At 37.0% G+C, this 22,002-nt stretch overlaps 1 protein-coding gene across 8 annotated transcripts in view; it reads right to left on the bottom strand.

Moving 5' to 3' along the window:
- Nucleotides 1-22,002, bottom strand: part of Ralyl (RALY RNA binding protein like) — an 806,300-nt gene that overhangs the window by 111,933 nt on the left and 672,365 nt on the right. For all 8 annotated transcript variants that reach the window (XM_057790445.1, XM_057790446.1, XM_057790447.1 and 5 more), the window contains one exon: nucleotides 7,158-7,205. In XM_057790445.1, the coding sequence (XP_057646428.1) occupies nucleotides 7,158-7,205 (48 nt within the window). The remainder of the gene's footprint in view (nucleotides 1-7,157; nucleotides 7,206-22,002) is intronic.

The following is a 22,002-nucleotide window of genomic DNA, read 5'->3' as shown; positions in this document are numbered from 1 at the left end:
GGGAGGGGAAATGAGGGGAGGTGGAGGAAGGTAGGAGGAGGGGAGGAGGTGAAAAGTCGTGATGATGATAATGATAAAAAAAGAGGGAAAAAAAGACTAGAGGGAGAGGGAGGAGGGTGAGTGGTGCAGCGGGAGGGGAATGGGAGGAGGGGAGGAAGTGGAAATTTTTGAATGGAAAAATAAGAAAAAAAGGAAAAAAAAAACAAAAAAATCTTTGGGCACCTCTGAGTTTGTCAGAAGTGTAAGGAAGGAAGCTGGGCATTACTCTTATGCACTAACTGCAATATGTGAAATGGAAAGGGTCAGTTTCTGGGCTTTGAAGTTGGGCTAAAATTTTTAATGCAGTAGGATGTGTCAGGGAGAAGGAGAAGACAGCTTAGTTTTTTATTTTTATAAAAAAAATCAAAATATACTCTAAAATAAATTAAATTACTTTATCCTTATAAATAGCATTGCAGTAAGGACAGCTCATTTGAAATTATAGGCTGTCAACAAAAATTATAGTAAAGCACAATGGAATAAAAGCAAAATTTCAAAGGTTGCCTAAAGTCATTAATTTTTTAATTGTCGTCGTATTATTTCACTCATTCTTACAACTATATCTTTACACTTTTCCTTTGTGTGTCCTTAGATTTCCCTAATAGTGCTTATTCAGAAAAAAATAATTCTTCTGATACTTGTTTAATGGATAACATTTATTAAGAAGCCACTCATATCTTCCTTTTCCCAAGGTTATTTTTAAATGAATGCTTGAAAAGCCTTCCCTCTATTTGTCAATGAAATAAATGCAGTAAGAATACTGTTGCACCCCTTAAAATAATTTTGGAGGTTTTATTTTTATTTCATAAACTTTTAAAATTACATTTTGTTGTGTTTGAATAATGTTTGAACAAATGTTTGTGTTGAATAAATGTTTGTGTAAAACAAACATTTACTTGTTTGCTTTAAATCGAGATTAATGCTATTACTTCCCACAAAATGTTAAAAGCTAATCAACTTAATTTTAATATTTACTTGATGAAATGGTCGTAGCTTTTCTCTTAGAAGAAAGGTATTAATTCATCCCTTATCCTTAAGACAAGTGTGTTATATATAAAAGCCACTTAATTCCATATTAACATAAACATAGAAAGCAAATATGATTTTACTTTGAGAATAATTATTAGTAGGCTTTAACAATAATTCTGTTTTGGGAAAATACATGAACATGGCACTGTATCTCTCAACTTTATACAACAAAACAAGCTCTGTCATCTGAGTTTTCCCTTTAGCCATCTCAACTTTATTCACATAACCAAAACTGCAGGGCAGTTACAGACATGCACAAAGGATATGTCTATTTGGTATATTGAAAAGACTTCTCACCTTCCTAAATGATTTTCTTCAGATATATTTGGTATGATGTATTTATTTTTCTAGTAGAAGTTCTACTAAATCAATACCAGTTTGCCAGACTCTTTCATAGTCTTTATTTTTTGCATTGATGCTTATATTTTTGTTGATAAAGAGTAAGATTTCAAAATCACAGAAAAGATTGAAGGTTGAAAATTTGATATGTGCATACTTTCTATAGCAAATTAGTAAATTTTCTTTCAGAAACAATTTCAACAACTTCTTAATAAATATCCATTTGATCCTAAATTTCCCTTTTGAAATACTTCCTTTTTCTACATGAGTCAAACTCATTGTTGCTATGTAGTTACAGCTAACAGCATCTTTAGTAAGGAATAAAAGCTGCTCAGAGGCTGGCTTCTTAACAGGATGTTGGAAACATATGCATGACAAAAACCCAGAGGACTGATTCTCTTTGTTTATTCCTAGTTCATCCCTAAATTCTACCTTTAGCATGATTGACTGTGGAAACTAGAGTCCACGAAACAAGGTAAACTGCCCACTTTAAGTATAAGTGCTACATACAAATTCAAAACAAATTATTCTTAAAATTCATCAGGATATTGGTGATTTTATTACTTTTATTTTTTTAATTACTAAACTTCTCAAAAGTTTTCCGTTTTCTTTCCTTCTTGTTCATATGCAAATATTTCTTGACCAAGCTTTTAAAACGCAATTGATTGCAAATTAAAGTGATCATTTCTGCAAGATTTTTTACTTTAGTGTAATCAACATTGTTATCAGCTTTATTTAATATGTAGCATTAGATAATTAAGCAGTATGCCTATCTGATTATTTGAGGTAAAAAGAAAAATAACTAAAATAGTTTAATTCTACCTCTTAGTAAGGTTGGAATTTAAATTTTTTTTTTATGAAAGAAAACATAGAGGAGACAATTTTCTCAAAATTAACCTGTTGCCACATAAGCATCTAGATGTTAATTTCCTATCTTCTCACTGCAGACCAGGAGCTTCCCAGCCACACACACTATTATTTCTTTGCTTGTAAATTAAGATACCATTCTATCACTCAATAATTTAAGTTTGCAAATGAGACAGACATTATTCCTTGGTTACATATTTTCCAGTATAATGAATGTATGTTATATTCTACAGTTGATGCTCAGAAACAACTTAATCATAACTTTCTTTCATTAACTAAAACCATAGTAACTTTTCTTTAGTGCAGCAACACTAGGTCAGAATGTTCCAGCATTGAACCATGCCCATGTGGCATTTTAACAGTGTACAGGTTCTCCTGCGTCCATGACATTTCTTTTTTTCTAATAGAACTTCATTCGTCGCCAGCAGTTTTTAATGTACTTGGTGGTTTTTCTGGTGGAACTGAAATGAGGATTGGATTAAGCTTCCAATTTTCCGGAGATTGAAGACATTCTCTGGAGTACTCAGCATACTTGAAGCAAATCTCTTTTTAACTTACTTGGTACCATATGACTCTCACATTATATAATTGCCTGCACTCAATTCAACCAATTTGTGTTTGAAAAGAAAAGTCACTGAAGGAAGACTGGAAAATAATAATTGAGCTTTGCTTTTATAATGCACTACTCAGGATAATTGTGAGATAAAACTATATATGGTCCAAATGACTCAATTACATTAAGATGCCCAAACATGAAACTGTTAGATGAGAATATGAACATTTATGTGTCACTTAAAAAGCTACTGCTTCTGAAATGTGACCTTCCTTTAGTTATATATAGAGTGGTGATTCCCCAAGATCATGTTTCTACACAGTGAGTATCTGGTTTCCTGTTTTACTCAGTAAGTTTGAAGAATTCAAGATGGGACAAGAAAATGAGCACTTTATTAGGTTTCCTATCATTGTCATCATCAACATCACCCCAACTTTGTTTGGTTTCTTTACGCCTGAAATCATGATTTATTCCAAAAGGAACAGAAGAATCTAGTTGGCAAAAATGGCAGAATTTGCTTCATTACACTCCCTCAAGGACATCCATACCAATAGTCTATGTCTCTTCCTCAGAAATCCAGTCCCAGAGACAAAGACCCACATTGGAGCACCGGACTGAAATCTCAAGGTCCAAATCAAGAGCAGGAGACAGAGCATGAGCAAGGAAGTCAGGACCGCGAGGGGTGCACCCACACACTGAGACAATGGGAATGTTCTATCAGGAACTCACCAAGGCCAGCTGGCCTGGGTCTGAAAAAGCATGGGATAAAACCGGACTTGCTGAACATAATGGACAATGAGGACTACTGAGAACTCAAGAACAACGGCAATGGGTTTTTGATCCTACTGCATGTACTGGCTTTGTGGGAGCCTAGGCAGTTTGCATGCTCACCTTACTAGACCTGGATGGAGGAGAGTGGTCCTTGGACTTCCCACAGGGCAGGGAACCCGGATTACTCTTAGAGATGATGAGGAAGGGGGACTTGATGGGGGAGGGGGAGGGAAATGGGAGGTGGTGGCAGGGAGAAGGCAGAAATCTTTAATAAATAAATAAATAAATAAATAAATAAATAAATAAATAAGAAAGAAAGAAATCCAGTCCCAGTTCCACAGAAGTACTGTAGAATGGGCTGAGTAGAAATTCGTACTCATAATGTCAGCTCAGCAATGCCCTTGTTCTATGGTGGATTTTAATGACAGCAAGTGCCTGCTTCTTACAATTATTAATTCCATTACGTCAAAATGTTTTTGCTCGTTCAGATTCTTAATTTTTATTTAGTAAGTTTTTTTAAATGCAATTTTCTCTGCTAAATGTAAATAGTGTACATTCTTGCTTTTCTTAACACAATCTTAGGAATAATAATAGAATGTTCACTCTGCAGATGTGTTGAGCTATAGATGGAATGCCACTCCAAGGTGTAAGAATGGTCTATAATGCCACTCCAAGGTGTAAGAATGGTCTATAATGGAAGAACTATTGTGCCACTATCTTATTCCTCAGATATATAGACATTGCTGCATACATATCAATATAACACACACTTATTATTCTTGTTAAAATTATTAATTTATACTGGCCTTTTTCATTGCTTAAGTACTAAAAACACACTAGTACTATTGCTACTTATTTCATAACTTTATGTGTTGAAAATGATCATGACCAGATAGCACCTCAATTTGTAGTACTGGACAAGATATTTGGAAAAAGTTCCACACAAGCACAAGCTGAGAGTAGCTTGAGCAGAATATCTGTGTTTAAATGCTGCCATGCCTCAGCTCCATTTATCTTATCCATCCTTTCTCCCCTGATTAACTTGTGGAATTCTGGGTTTATAAGGGCCTAAGCAACTGATGGCAGATGCTTATGTCTTTCTTGGCCAAGTGTTCAAGAAAGGAAAGAGAAACTAATGAGAGAACACACTTTTCAGATAATCTGTTAGTAAAATAATCATAATGATCTATTGCTTACTTAGAAACCAAATAGATTGTATATAAGACAAAGAAATAACATAGAAAATTGGCTGTTGTTAGCTTTTGTATGCAGTGGAGAGTCCTCAGAGAGCTTCATTCTCCATAATCCTTTTACTGTTTATAGTTCTTGGTCCTTACAAACTAAGGTCTATTTTGCCTTCTGTTTTGGATAACTATTTTTTATAAACAGTAAAATGGATATTTTATCTTCTTAACAAAGCTAATTAATTATTCTCTGGCATATGTGTGTGTGTGTGTGTGTGTGCATTAGATAGAGGAGGCATATGCCACAATGTATGAGTTGAGGTCAAAGGACAACACTGTGGAGTCAGTCCTTTCTTTCTACTCTCTCCTTCTACCTTTCCGTAGGTCCTGGTTATTGAACAAAAGCTACCATGTTTGCACAGCTCCTTTATCTACAGAGCCTACAAGCCCCAAATCTTGTCTTTTCTTTAAAAAAATGAGACAACTGCAAATTTGATTTTTTTTTTAGAAAAACAGAAATGTATTTCCTACCTTATAAAACAAAGTTCATTTAAGTAGAAATTCATTATGTATAGAATGAAACAGTAAGAAAGGGGACCAATGGAATGACATTTTGATACCCCATTAAATAGTATATATGAGAAGAGAATTTATACAGAACAATTAAAACAATGTTTTCCATACTAAAAGAGTTTTAGTGGGAAATAATTACGAAACTATTAAAAGTTAAGGCTTTCAATAAATGTAAGACTATCTCCATACTGTCTATTCTCAGTAGGGGATGGACTTATTTTAATGTTGCCAGATGTAGGCATTGGTTTCAGAGCACATTATTAAAAGCTACTAAATGTCAAAAATAAAACAATTTGAGGGAAATATTCTTCAGAACCAGCTTTTGCCTACAGGAGAAACTAGAGATAACAGATTTCATCCAGCTCTGCCAAGTATGTCCTCAGAACTCACTCCCCACACAGGCTCTGGGGTACATTAACCTCACATACAAGTTGGAGCTACTTTTGCTCCCCTGTGAATTCACATGTAGTATGCTGTGGCATCAGTATGAATTACCAAGCTATGAGTTTACCTCGATCTGTAATGAACAAAAGGACCCTGTGTCTTTAATGAGATCAGTGAGCTGCATAATTTAAGGATCCATTATTAGCCAAACACAAGTTAACATCACTATTGTGCTCGGGAAGATAGGGAGGCAAACATGATCAGCCTTACACTGCAGAAGGAGCTATAGCTGTTTGTGGCATTTAACAAAAGCAGATAATAAATAGAAATAATTGGTGCTTCAAATAACTTTAGAGTCACAACATTGAAAGTAAAATAGAAGCAAAATGTAAATGAACAAATCAAAGAAATAGTTGAACAAAAACGTGTTAGCATGCTCCTTGAAGACATCCATATGTAGACCCAGTGAAATGAGTGAAATGATTCTTTCTGCTATCTATAATGAAAATGTATATGATGTGAGGAAACAAATGAAGATATGGGAAAAAACTGATGTTAACTGAGAACTTCATATGGAAAAATCTTGAGGAAAACCCGTGCACAGTTAGGATGAGACACTGACTCTGATATAACTTCCATAAGAGCACAGAGGCTCGCAGAGCACAAGGCAATGCTTGCTCCTCATCCTGTCACCTGATGAAAAAACACATGTCTGTAATCTAGAATGATTTTGATAAATCTTAGTTAAAGATATGAATCAAATTCTCAAGAGAATTTGTTTTAAATTTGATCAATTATTTTAAAGTATTGTTTTAAAACATTAAATGATAAATTATTGCAACTTGTCTGTGTACTTTCAGGGCAGAGTCAAATTGTACAGCGCTGTTAAACTTCTGATTTAAATAAATTCAAAGAATCATAAGAGCAGATGAACTTTAGATTTTGTTGCCCTTCCTTCCTTCCTTCCTTCCTTCCTTCCTTCCTTCCTTCCTTCCTTCCTTCCTTCCTTCTCTCTTTTCTTCCTTCTTTCCTTCCTTTCATTTCTTCATTTCTTTTTTCCTTCCTCTCCCCCCCCTCTCTCCCCTCTTTCTTTTGAAGCCAAAATAACTCTTAGTTTTCATAATTCTAAATCACCAGTTGATCTTGAAAATAATTAGATGGTTAATATGTTTTTCAATACTACCAACAAAATTTCAGGGCTAGCTAACTCTAATGCTCTAATTGCAATATCTACTGCATGTCAAAAATATAACAAAAATAGAAGATGTATCTATGACACAGTTGTTGAAACTTGACATTTCAAATTCGTCATCACAAAATGTTATTTCATGCATTTTAATTAATAGCTTCAGTAAATGAAATGCATAAAATAGAATATAATATAGATTACAAAGAACAGGGTTGAAAAATTCACATACCGATTGTAGAAATCATCTCTGTAGTAATCATAGTCAAAGACATAACCACTATGAATAGAAAAAAATAATAGTCAGTGTGTGTTTAAGCCATGCTCATTTTAATACTAATTTTTGCTTTTATAATGAGGAATCAATCACTTTATCCCAACATATGTTAATATATCTATAAATGCCATTATAAAATAGTGTTAATTTTTCATATACTTTATCAGACTATCATTACAGTTTGAAATTTTGTCGCATTAACATAGGACTAACACATGCATTTCAGTGAGGAAGCTATAATAGCCTCTGTCTATACAGTGAGAACTGCCTACATCCATGTGGATACTGGTCTTTTGTGAGGCGCTTTGTATGCATTTTTGTTTTAGTCATCAAGACTACTCATGTATAAGGTAAGTAAACTATTAAATAAATACCCAAGAAGTTTATTGAATTCTTGTCACTAACAATTGACCGGGTTGGTTAGAGACTGAATTCACATTTTTTGTTTTGTTTTCAATATTCTCAACCATAACAAATCTAAACTCTATTATTTTTGGAATACTTGCAATAATTTTTACTAGGTATTTGTTAATTTAAATTTTCATTATGGTAAAGCACAGAGAGAATGAAAATTATCATTTTTAATAGTTTCAGCTACAATTTTAATGTACCATTCAATACATCATTTTAACTATGTCAAGTATTCAATTCAATAGCGTTAAAAGAATTCTCAAAGTTGTGTAAAGGTCATCATTGTCTCATGAATTTCTCTGTAGTAGCAAACAGATTCTGTTCCCTACCTGCTTCGGCCTTAATCATCTCTACTCCACATTCTGTCTGTAGAACTGCCTACTTTAGGTACCTCATGAACTGTGAATCACAGTTATGAATCATATAATTACATAATCATAGCTTTTCTTTCTGTCTGATTTATTTCTCTTAATATCCTTTAAAACTTATCTATTATGTACTAGATATGAGAGTTGTATTCTTTCTTTTTTTAAAAAAATTTTTCAAGACAAGGTTTCTCTTTAGCTTTCATGCCTATCCTGGAACTAGCTCTTGTAGACCAGGCTGGCCTCTAACTCACAGAGATCCACCTGCCTCTGCCTCCCCCGTGCTGGGATTAAAGGCATGTGCCACCACTGCCCGACTGAGTTGTATTCTTTTCTAAGTTTGACTGTTACAACAAATTTTGTTTATTATTTTTTCTGGTAAATATTAAGAGTTTCTCTAATGTTTTTCTGGTAAATAATGATGCCGTGATATTTTGTGTGGACTATCAACATACTTGCTTTCATTTCCTTGTGTGTATACATAAAAGACAAATTCCTTGATTTATATTAAAATTTAGTGTTTAACTGATTGAAGAACCTCTTATGAGAGAAGGGTAATTTTATATTCCTAATCAACATAACCATCATTTTTTTATAACTATTCTCAAACCATGAATGCTGAGAACCCTTATTGATGGGATTTTAATTCTTGCTTTTAAGAACAGTGTATGCATGCCTCCTCAAACTTACTACAAAAAGAAGGAAAAGGCTGGACATGGCATATCTAGTCTAGGACAGTTCTGTCCGCAGTGGGGCCTAATATTGCACAGGATGTGCCAGTGGAAGTTCTGATAAGTTAAGGAAAAATCTAGTTCACACAAGTATCTAATTAGAAGATTACACAATTCTTATTTCTGGTCACAGGAATGCCATATCTATTTCTACAAACCCAGAGGACCAATGCAGTTATTGTCTAGAAAATAATATTGTCTAAAGAGTAAAAAACAAAGCAAAAAACCTCACCTTTGTTTGTACAATTATTAAAGTGGCACGGTATATCTATTACATAGGCATGTATGTATTCTTGAGCTGGGAGATTTTTAAGACAACTTACTGGCTACCACCAAACTCTGGGCATAAATGTCTTCTGGAACGTTCCAAATCCAACAATGCATAAAATACAGCGACCTTTTCTCAAAACGTGATAAAGAACATGCCATCAAAAACCAAATGAGGCACATGTTTTCAGAAGTTTTAATTTCTATGTATGACTAAATTTCAATCTGGTTGTATCAGGATGATCTCAATTTCCTGTCAGTTTCTTTGAACTTCAGTCAGGTTCCCTCTGGACTCTGCACCCCTGAGTTCTGGTTTTGCTTTAGGAAACTTACGTGGCCAATACGTGTGTATGCCTCTAAGATATAAATGCAAAATTCTCGTAGCTTCACACCTGAGGAGCAGTTTCCTTTCTCTGGACCAAAGGACTGTAATCTGGTTATCTTTAGCTTTATAGTAACTATCCACTTATGAGTGAGTATGTAGCATGTTTGTTTTTCTGGGTCTGGGTTATGCCACTCAGGAAAAATGTTTTCTACTTGCATCCATTTGCTTACAAATTTTATGATGTCATTGTTTTTTACTGCTGAGTAATATTGCTTGTGTAAATGTGCCACATTTTCTTCATCCATTCTTCAGTTGAGGGTCATCTAAATTGTTTTCAGGTTCTGATCATCACAAGTAATGCTGCTAAGAATAGTTGAGCAAGTGTTCTTGTAGTATGATTGAACATCCTTAGAGTATATACCCAGGAGTGGTAATACTGAGTCTTGAGATGGATTGATTCTCAAACTTGTGAGAAACTGACATATTGTTTTCCAAACTGGCTATATATGTCTGCACTCCCACAAACAAAGGAGAAGTGCTCTTCTTCTTCCACATTCTCTCCAACATAAGCCATCATTAGTGTTTTGATTTCTTTTTCTGGCCTTATTGTTTTAGCTAGAACTTTGAGTTCTATTAAACAGATAATGGAGAGTAGACTGCCTTGTCTTGTTCCTAATTTTAGTGAAAACGCTTTGAGTTTCTCTCCATTTAATTGAATATTAAGTTGTTGCATTTAAACAAAGGCAACAAAAATAGTATATTTAAGAACACATGAAAAAGCCTCAAATATGCCCAGGTTTTTAGGTCAGGTGCAATGTCACAGCCTGTACTGTTCAGAGTGTACTTACCGTGTTTAGAAACAAGGCTGCAGTGAGGTCACATGACACTACACAGGTCAATGTTTTCAAAATATCTCCAGCTTACACATTTGCTTTTTCATTATTATGTTTTCAGAAATCTACTGTTGCCAGAAAAAGAGTATATTGGCAGTTTTTTTACACTTTTTCTAATAGTCTTTTTTTATATTATCCCACCATGGAGAGTTTAATTATAAGAGTAATCTATCGTACAATGGGCAATTGATTAAGAGATTATTAACATGACACTAATGATTATACTCATGTGCTTAACACATTTAGGAAACGTTCCAATATATTAAGAACTTTCTGGAAATGGAAAGTGCATGAGAGGGATGATTTTATTTTTAGCATTTACTGTTTAAATTACTATGTCCAAACTGGTTACTTTTTGGTCTATCCTGACTGTAAGAGACATGTATATGATTATAAGTTAAAGAATCCTAAACTGTTGTGATCATCATGTCCTGCCACCTGCCATCATGATCTCAATTTTACTTGTCAAAGTTAAAATGAGTAGAATGCACAGATAGACCTGACCTACTATGTCTACTTTTGTCTTAGTTGTTTGGCTTCAGAGGCAGTGCCAGAGTGGTTACTGAGTTTCTGAGGTAGAGGACCCCTTTAAATTTCTGAGAATAAATAGGGATCCCAAGATTTGAAAGGTTAATTCCAGCAACCCTGGGTCTTCTCCCTTAAGTTTTCAGAACATTCCTGTCACCATTCTCCATCTTTCTTCCTCTTACTAGACAATTGGGTTTTTGTTTGTTTGTTTTTTATAAAGTCCATCCTCTCAGTACACTGTGGGAACCTCTATTTAAAATTACCTGTCAAACGACAGCAATTATCTTTGCAAAGAATTTTACATATCATAGAATCATATTGCAGAAAAATTTGGTCTTTTAGCCACCCAGTCCACAACCTTTTATTTATTTTTTTCTGTTAATAAAGGTGAGGCATTGCTATGCTGATAAACTAATCTATTTAGCCCATAATACAAAAGCCTTCTTCATTTTTAAAACAAATAGTTTGGAGTAACCATGCAATCTCAGAAGCCACTGGAAACATGATGGTAGTGAGTTATATGTTTAGGACACTCTCAAAGAAGAAAGTAGAAACAAGAAATGCAAAGGCTTTGTTCAGACCCTGGTCACTATAGCAGGTAAGAGATAATATAAAGAGATGATATAGAGTATTTAGCATGAAGAAGTATGTCATGTTGCTTACTCTAAAATCAGATATTTATTCTACTTGCAATTGTAACTTTATTCCAAATCTTTAGATTTCCTCAAATTTTATGGAAAGTCGGAATTGTAAATGCAAATGCCTATGCTCATACAGACAAGACTAAGTGAGGACCAAATAACTTTCTTGTAATTTCATTTAAACTTTTTCATTTATAGAGAAATCACAACTGATTGAGTTTTACAATATATGCAATCAAGTTTAATCCTTTTGAATTCATAAAACCAGTTTCATTTGAATGTACTAATAAGCACAGGATTCTCTTTTTCTTTCCTCACAGAGCTTCATTAAAATATAACCTGAAGGATACTAATAAATATCCTCTAGAAGCAGAATATATATCACCGGTTTCTCTGTAGACATCTGGCAATAATAAGCCTTACCAATGTCTTTCAATGACTGTTTCTGGCTTCTAAATTATTTTGAAGAGTTAGTTATTGAGTATTTATTGTAATTCAGGTACAATAATGGGAGTTGTAGGGAATAAAATCTGAACAGTATAGAAGGGATTAAACTACACAGGCAACTGTACTTGTCGGCAGAATTCAGTGAATCAATAAGCAGAAGTAAAGCCTGCTATGAGATTTCATAAGTGGAAGAAATAGTAAGTGCCTCAAGATGTTGACAAAACAAGGCTTTGTGAATAAATTTGTGGATACAAATTTACTAAGTTGTAAAAAGGAAAGAGTGGAAAATAAGTGTTGAACAATTATGGGTTGCCATTAAAATTGGTGGTGGTGCATGCCTTTAATCCCAGCACTCAGGAGGCAGAGGCAGGAGGATCTCTGTGAGTTCAAGGCCAGCCTGGTCTACAAGAGCTAGTTCCAGGACAGGAACCAAAAGCTATGGAGAGACCCTGTCTCAAAAAAAAAAAAAAATGGTGGTGGAAGTATATGAAACTATAGTGGCAAGGACTACACAGAAGTCATTCTTCCTCATTTTTCATGTATATATGAATGTTAAAATAGTATGTATTCTAAATTTTGAGAGGTTATGGAAAATCAAAAGTGTCCTCAAATTCCTATAAAATTATGTTTCATATATTTATTATTTAATTTTAAAACTCTTTTTTCTCATTCTACATGCCAAATCCCTTTCCCACTCCCTTCCTTCCTCTTGCTCCCTCCACTTTGCCCCCCCTCCAAGCCCCCATATCCCATCCAAAATCAACACCATTGGGGAATCAACAAAATCCAGCTCATTGCTTTGAGGCAGGACCAAAAAACACTTTCCTATATTTAGGATGAGCAAGAGAATGGTTTCCAAAAGCCACAACAAGCAGTAGGGATAAATCCTGGTTTCACTGCCAGTGCCATGCAACTGTCACCCACATTCAGAGGACCCCTTTGTTCCTATGCTGGTTCCCTCTTTGTCAGGCCAAAGTTGAAAGACTTTCTTTAGCTCCGCAGATGACTCAGTGGATTTCCCCATCATGATCTTGACCTCTTTGCTCACATTCTCTCTCCTCCCTCTCTTTAACTGGACTTTGAAAGCTCAGTCCAATATTCCCCTGTGGCTTTCTCCATCTAATGACTTCCATCAGTAGCTGGATGTAGGTTCCATGGTGACATTTAAGATAGTCATCAATCTGACTACAGGGCAAGGCAAGTTCAGGCACCCTCCCCACTATTGGTTAGGGTCTTAGCTGGGGTCGACCTTGTGAATTCTTGGGAATTTCTCTAGTGCCAGATTTCTTGCTGGCCTCATAATGGCTCCCACAATGAAGATATCTCTTTCTGTGTTCTTCATCTCTGTCCTTCCCCTATCTGGATCATTAAGTTCCCACTCATTTTATTCCTCCCTCTCCTCTCCCCTCCTACTCTGCTGCCTTCTTTTCTATTCCCACCCCAAGATTCCAAATTTTTCAGAACTTGTCTCTCCCCTTCCACAGGGGATCTACGTATGTTTCTCTTAGGGATCTCCTTGTTATTTAGCTTCTCTGGGGTCCTGGATTATAGGTCCCTAATCCTTTTCTTTACAGCTAGTATTCACCTATGAGTTGGTACATATCATGATCATTTTTATGGGTCTGGGTTACCTCACTCAGGATGGTTTCTTCTAATACCATGCATTTGCATGCAAATTTTGAGATGTCTTTTTTTTTTTCCTGCTGAGTAGTATTCTATTGTGAAACTGTACCACGTTTTCCCATATTTTCTTTATCCATTCTTTGGTTGAGAGGCATTTAGGTTGTTTCCCAGTTCTGGCTATTACAAATAATGCTGCTATAAACATAGTTGACAAATGTCCTTGTAGTATAGTTTATTATTCTCTGGGTATATGCCCAACAGTGATATTACTGGGTCTTCAGATTGTTGATTCTCAATTTTCTGAGAAAATGCTATACTGATTACCAGAGTGGTTGTACAAATTTACATTTCCATCAGTACTGGAATAGTACTCCCTTACTCCATATCCTCTCCTGCATAAGCTATTATTGATGTTTTTGATCTTAAGCATTCTTACAGGTGCTAGATGTTTTCTTTGTGTTGTTTTGAAATGCATTTCTCCGATGGCTAAGGATGTTGAACATATCCATAACTTTCTTTCAGCATTTGAAGTTCTTCTGTTGAGAATTCTCTGTTTCTATCTGTACCCCATTTTTAAATTAGATTATTTGACATTTTGATGTCTAATTTCTTGAGTTCTTTATATATTTTGGAGATCAGTTCTCTGTCTGATATGGGGATGGTGAAGATCTTTTCCCATTCAGTTAGCTGCCTTTTTGTCTTATTAAATATGTCCTTCACTTTACAAAAGCTTCACAGTTTTAGGGGGTCTTGATTATTTATTGTTGCTCAGTATCTGTGCTGCTGGGGTTATTTTAGGAAGTGGTCTCCTGCACCCATGTACTGAAAGTTACTTCTTGCTTTCTCTTCTATCAGGTTCAGTGCGGTCGAATTTATACTGAGGTCTTTAATCCATTTGGGTTTAAGTTTTGGGCATGGGGATTGGTACAGACCTATTTGTATTATTCTGCACTCTGACATTCAGTTATGCCAGCACCATTTGTTGACAATGTATTCTTTTTTTCCATTGTAGAATTTTAGCTTCTTTGTCAAAAATCAGATGTTCATTGGTGTGTGGGTTAATATCCAGGTCTTTGATTTGATTTCTTAACCTGTCTGTTTTGATGCCAATTCTAAGCTGTTTTCATTACTGTATCCTATAATAGAGCTTGATATCAGGGATGGTGATGCCTCTGGAAGTTCTTTTATTGTACAGAATTCTTTTGCCTATTCTGTGTTTTTCTGTTTTTCCCTTGGAAGTTGAATTGTTCTTTCAAGGTCTGTTGAGATTTGTGTTGGGATTTGGATGGGGATTATGTTGAATCTATAGATTGCTTTTGGTAGGATTTCCATTTTTATTATATTAATCCTATCTATTCAAGAACATGGGTAATCTTTCTATTTTCTGATATCTTCTTCAATTATTTTCTTCATAGACAAAGTTTTTGTTGAACAAGTGTTTCACTTGTTTGGTTAGTGTTACCCCGAAGACATTTTATGTTATTTGTGACTATTGTGAATGTTAATGTTTCTCTGATTTCTTTCTCAGCTTCATTATCATTTGTACTTAGATAAACTAATTTCTTTTTTGAGTTTATCTTGTATCCTGCCACTTTACTGAAGGTATTTATCAGCTGTAGGAATTCCCTGGTATTCAGAATTCTTGATGTCACTTATATGTAATATCATATCATCTGCGAATACCAAATGTTTGACTTCTTCCTTTCCAGTTTGAACTCCCTTGATCTCTTTCTCTTGTCTATCACTCTAGCTAGAATTTAAAGAACTAGGTTGTGTGGATATAAAGAGTGAACAGCCTCATCTTGTTCCAGATTTTAGTGGAATGACTTTGAGTTTCTCTCCATTTAATTTGATGTTGGCTGATGGCTTGTTGTATATTGCTTCTATTATGTTTAGATGTGGTCCTTGTATCCCTGATCTCTCCAAGACCTTTATCATGAAGGGATGGTTGATTTTGTCAAATGGTTTTTCAGCATATACTGAGATGATCATATGGTTTTGTTCTTTCAGTTTATTTATATAGTGAATTACATTGATATATTGTATCATATGTTGATATGTTCATATGTTGAACCATCTCTGCATTTCTGGAATGAAGCCCACTTGATCTTGGTGGTTAATGCTTTTGGATGTGTTCTTGGATTTGATTTGTCAATATTGTACTAAGTATTTTTTATATCAATGTTCATGAGGAAGATTGGTCTTTAATTCTTTTTCTTGTTTGCGTCTCTATGCAATTTCTTTATTAGGGTAACTGTAGCCTCATAGAAAGAGTTTGGCAATGTTAGATCTGTTTCTATTATGTGAAACAAGTTGAGAAATATAGGTGTAAGCTCTTGGAAGTTCTGGTAGAATTCTGTGCTAAAACTATCAGGAACTGGGCTTTTTTTTTTGGTTGGCAGGCTTTTATGACAGCTTCTATTCATTTGTAGATTATAGGTCTATTTAAATCATTCATTTTGAAAGACCAGGATAAATCCAGACCCCCCTAGCAGGAAAAAATAGAGCCAAAAATGTAAGCAGGGAAGGAAGAATCTAAGATTAGCCGGTTCAGTGATTTTGTTTCAGGAACTAGCTGAAGATAAAGTTAGATTTTAATCTTGAGAATAATCTTGAGAAACATGGAGTTGCCCCCTTGTGATCATCACTGGTATGTTTTGAATTTTTTATGATGCCCTCCCTAACCCCTTCGGATTGCTGGACTGTGGTTTCTTCCCTTAAAAAAAACGCTTCTCCCAGTTACTCGGAGTTGAACTCCTCCCCTGCATGGGTTACGAGTCTCGGCCCCAGTACACTGGTTCCCGTCTTGTCAAATAAACCTCCTGTGATTGCAGCAAGGATGGTCTCTCGTGAGTTACTGGGGGGGGTCATGTTATCCCGAGATTTGAGTGTGAGTCTCCTCATACCAAGGGTCTTTCATTTGGGGGCTCGTCCGGGATTGGCTACCACCCTTGTTTCCGAAGACCCACTTGGAGATGAGACATTGTCTGTGTGTCTGTGTCTTTGTGCGCTGGTTGAATTCAGGTTCAGATTCTGTATTTTCGGTTTTGTAGTCACTCATGTCTCAGGAGAAGATGGAGGGAGTGATCAGCAGACATGCTAGATCACCGACTGCCATCCTGGGAGATGTCCTGAGATGTAAGAAGGGACCCAGAGACACCTGGGAGATTCCCATCTGGGTGCTGGTGAGGATACAAAAGTTCTCCTGGATTGGAGGAATTGTATGTCCTCTCAGCCATCTGTATTTCTGGAATGAATTTGTCTCGGTAGAGATGGAAATTTGTTTGTGTGTCTTGTGTGTCTTCAGTCTTTTGTTTTGTCTTACTTGTGAGTTTGACAATTGAGACAGACTGTGACATTGACTCTGGATCAATGGTTTTGTCTTTCTAAGTTTTGTTAGCCTTTGTCTGTGTATCTTTGGTCACTGTTTTTTCCTAAGTGCAGGTAGCATGTTCAGTTTTCTGGTGAGATACGTGGGTGGCGTTTCTCAGTTCTGTGGTATGACATGCAAATGGCATGGTCAGTTCTCTGTAGACATGTGTGGATAGTGGTCTCATACCCACGAAGCAGCTTGAAGCTGTGTCTTTGGTTTGTTTGGCATCATTGTCCTGTATGTTTGTGTAATGTGTGTTGTGCTTTTGTCCTGACTTAGACCGATGCTGATGTACTCAAATCATGACTTCTTTGACTTTGATATTGTGACCACATACAAGACTTTAGAGATAGGGTCATAAGCATAGGGGTATGTTTCATAAAAAAGAGTCAGCCTTGACCCCAAGCATGTGGCTGCAGGGCAGCATGCTTGTATGGATGGCTGGGCTATTCAGCCTTGCTGTTACAAGGTATCGAGGCTACCAGACACAGTTGTAGAAGGCAGATGTACCCCAATAGAATTTCCAATACTAAACAAAAAAATCTAAGGGTAATCGCTATGGCCTAAAGAGGTTAACAATCTTTTTTCCCAGTACTGCATACCACCTTGCCCCCCCCCCCCGTGTTGATGGACAAGTTCCCTCCGCCTGCCCTGGGAGCTGCATGCCTCAAACCTCTGGTCAAAGCTGACCAAGGCTTGGCTCCACGGGTGAAGAACTCTTTCATATCCTATGGGTTATAAGTATCTGTCATCATTTATAGAGGTTGGTTACAAATTATTGTTGGTTAATGTTAAAAAACACCTATCTATTGCTGGTCTCAAATGTTTTATACTGGTACAGGATTTTATGTGCTGTTCTTGTTTAAAATTATCATTAGTTAATGTTAAAAAAAACCTATTGTTGGTCTTAAATGTTTCACACTGGTAAGGATTTTATTTGTTGTTCTTATTTAAAATGTAGCCATACATCCCCACTGAGAAAAACCACCAAAAAAGACTTTGGTAAGAGTTTTTTTGTTGTCTAAAAGGCAAGAGAAAATTTTGCTATGTTGTCTAAAAAGCAAGAGAAATTTTTGGTATGTTGTCTAAAAAGCAAGAGAGATTTTGGTAAAAAATTGTGTAAACAGATATGGGTTTTTATCTAGTTCCCTGTGTATATTTTCAAGGTCAAACTTAAAGCAGGTTGGGAGAAGCTGACAGTCTATCACTGCAGGGCTCTGCCATCTGTGTTTCTTAAATGTTTAAAGGAGGCTTACAGGTATTATAGTCCCTTTGACCCCACCTCTGAGGGTCAGCAAGCAGCAGTAGCTATGGCCTTCATAGGACAGTCAGCATCAGATATTAAGAAAAGTTACAGCAGTTAGAAGGGTTGCAGGATTATATCTTACAGGATTTGGTTAAAGAGGCAGAGAAAGTGTTTCATAAGTGAGAGACTGAGGAAGAGAAGAGAAGGGGGGGAGGCAGAAGAAAGAGAGGACTGGAGGGATCATAGACAAGAGAGAAATTTGATAGAATTTTGGCTGCAGTGGTAAGAGAGAAAGGGAAGAAAGGACCTAGACAGATAGAACCTGGACAACAGAAGACCAAAGATGAGTGAAGATGGACAGAGGCACCCCTTGGACAAAGACCGATGTGCTTATTACAAAGAAAAAGGACATTGGGCAAGAGAATGCCCCCAAAAGAAAGGAAGGGCCCCTAAGGTACTGGCCCTAGAAGATGACTAGAGGGGATGGGGCTCAGATCCCCTCATTCACGTCTAAGGTAACCCTGACTGTGGAGGGGACCCCTATGGATTTTCTAGTGGACATAGGGGCTGAGCACTCGGTGCTGAAACAACCATTGGGGAAGCTAAAGGATACAAAGACTATAGTAATTGGAGCAACTGGACAGAAACTATATCTGTCGACCACCTTATGAACTGTAGATTTGGGGAGTGGACAAGTGACTCATTCCTCCCTGGTTATCCCTGAGTGTCCCATGCCTTTATTACAAAGAGACTTCTTAACAAAGTTGAAGGCCCAGATCAGGTTTACTTGAACCAGGCTGGAGGTGATTAAAGCCTTTTGTTGACTGAACCAGTGACCTTTGCTCTCCCTGCTGTCCTCAATCCCACTACCCTACTGCTGGAGACTGATTGACACCTCACCTACCCATCACTGAGTTGACATTTTGGCAGAAGCAGCTGGTACCCAAAATGATCTGAAGTATCACCTTTGGCTGGGAGTCCAAACTGGTATATGGACGGCAGAAATTTCATGGTTGAAGGGAAGCAGAAGGCGGGGGCAGCAGTGGTGGATGGGAAGAAAGTAATCTGGGCATAGGCTCTTTGATGGACATCTGCCCAGAAAGTCAAACTTGTGGCTTTGATACAAGTCCTACCAATGGCACTGGGGAAGTCTACCAACATCTACAGTGACAGCAGGTATGCTTTTGCCACTGTCCATATACATGGAGCAATATATAGACAAAGAGGACTGTTAACATCTGTGGGAAAAGACATAAAAAATATGGAAGAAATTTTGAGCCTCCCCGAGGACATACATTTGCCAAAGAAGGTAGCCATCATACATTGTCAAGGACACCAAAAAGCTCGAGATGCTGTGGCTAAAGGAAATCAGATGGCAGACCTAACTGCTAAACAGGCAGCCCATGGAGCAATGATCTTGGCAGTCAAAGAGCCTAAAGATTATCATGATATCAGTGAAACTAACTTTAGATACACCACTGAGGACTATCAAGTTATGGGCAAATTAGGACTGGCAAAGAAAACCCCATATGGGGCAGTAGAGACAGAAGGAGGAAAAATAGTCCTTCCACAAAAAGAAGGACATGAGTTGTTACCAACTTACATGACCTGACCCACTTGGGAGCCAAGAAACTAAAAGATGTGGTTAGGTCCTCTGACTATTATGTTATAGGACTCTCTGACTTGGCAGAAGAAGTAGTCAAAAGCTGCAAGGCCTGTGCTATAACTAATGCAGGACACTCAATATATAATCCCGGGAAGAGGCTCAGGGGTGACTGGCCTGGGGCCTACCGGGAAATAGATTTTACAGAAATTAAGCCAGCCAGATATGGTAACAAGTACTTATTAGTTTTTATAGATACCTTTTCAGGCTGGGTAGAAGCTTTTCCTACCAGGACTGAGACAGGCGATGTGGTAGCTAAGAAATCTTCCCAAGATTTGGGATACCCAAGGTAATTGGGTCTGATAATTTACCTGCCTTTGTTGCCCAGGTAAGCCAGGGATTGGGCACCTAACTGGGGATCAATTGGAAATTACATTGTGCTTACTGACCCCAGAGTCAGGTCAGGTAGAAAGAATCAATAGAATTCTAAAAGAGACCTTTACAAAATTGGCGCTAGAGACCTGCATGAATGACTGGACAGCACTCCTTCCCTTTGTCATGTTCCAGGTTTGGTACACCTCAGGGTGATTTAAACTCACCCCTTATGAGATCCTATGTGGAGAACTGCCACTGCTCACTGAGTTGGGTGGAATGTATAATCCTGATGCTATTCTATATAGACCTTTATTTTCCCACCTAAAGGCCCTTGAAATGGTGAGACGCCAGATCTGGGAACAACTGAAAGAAGTATGCATCTCTGCCTGAATGCACGCCTTCCATGTGAAGCGAGCTCTTGAACTACCCAAATTGCACTATCTGGGGCTTTTGACAAAACTACTAGTTAAGAGGCTTGTGTTTGGAGGACTGATCATAGGCTGACTCTTGAGGTTATATAATGAGACTCTTAAGAGCCCTAAGACACCTGACACCAGGTACTTGGTTCCCAGTTAAGATAAATGGGTGGGCTTGTAATACGGGCCTGACACCTGTGGTTGACATCAGTTTTTAATGACACCAAAAATTACTATGTGCTTGTACAACTGGTACCTAGGTCTTTTATCATCTAGCTAACACACTTGAAGATGAGTTTGACAAGCACCCAACTTGCTTTTGATGAGAACCTATTTCTCTGACATTAGCAGTAATTCTGGGACTTGGGGTGGCTGCCCTAATAAGGCTCCTCAGTACTTTAATGAATTAAAACTAATTACCTTCATTAGAGAAAGAATAATTGTTGTACAGATTTTGATGTTATGCCACAAATATAGTGCTTTACAAGGTCAAGAAGATACTGAAATCTAGCTCTATGATTAGAACTAGGTACTAGAAAAAGTGGGGGAGATGAAAGACCTGGATAAATCCAGATACCCCCCATCAGGAAAAAATAGAGCCAAAAATCTAAGCACGGAGGGAAGAATCAGAAATCTAGGATCAGCTGGTTCAGTGACTCTGTTTCAGGAACTAGCTGAAGATAAAGTTAGATTGTAATCTTGAGAATAATCTTGAGAAACATGGAGTTGCCCCCTTGTGATCCTCACTGGTATTTTCCGGATTTTCTATGGTGCCCTCCCTAACCGCTTCAGATTACTGGACTGTGATTTCTTCCAATAAAAACCCCTTCTCCCAGTTACTCGGGGTCAAACTCCTCCCCTGCATGGGTTATGAGTCTCGGCCCCAGTGCACTGGTTCCTGTCTTGTCAAATAAACCTCGTGTGATTGCAGCAAGGATGGTCTCTCGTGAGTTACTGGGGGAGGGGGTCGTGTTATTCCAAGACTTGAGTGAGAGTCTCCCCACACTGAGGGTCTTTCAACTCCATCTTGATTTAATTTTTGTATGTGGTGCTTATCCAGAAAAATGTCTGTTCCTTTTACATTTTCCAAAATATGGAGTACAGGTTTTTGTAGTATAACAAAAAGATTCATTGAATTTCCTCAGTGTCTATTTTTATATCCTCCTTTTCATTTCTGATTTTGTCAATTTGAATGTTCTCTTTCTTTTGATTAATTTGAATAAGGGTTTGTCTAACTTATTGATATTCTCAAGAACCAGCTCTTCATCTCATTGATTCTTTCTTTCTATTCTATTGATTTTGGCCCTCAATATGATTGTTTCCTGTTGTCTATTCCTCCTCAGGGAGTCTTCTTCTTTTTGTTTTATACAGCTTTCAGGTATGCTGTTAAATCACTAGTGTGGTGTAGAAAGGAGCTGTGGGCTGTGTTCCCACCCAGCACCTGCACGGCTATCTGTATACCCGAAATAACAACACACAAATTGTATTCTTTTAAACACTCTTGGAGCATTAGCTCTAGCCTCTTACTGGCTAACTCTCACATCTTGATTAACCCA

The sequence above is a fragment of the Chionomys nivalis genome, chromosome 16, assembly GCF_950005125.1.
Source record: "Chionomys nivalis chromosome 16, mChiNiv1.1, whole genome shotgun sequence".
Classification (NCBI taxonomy): Eukaryota; Metazoa; Chordata; class Mammalia; order Rodentia; family Cricetidae; genus Chionomys; species Chionomys nivalis.
This window is presented reverse-complemented; position numbering and strand designations above follow the sequence as displayed.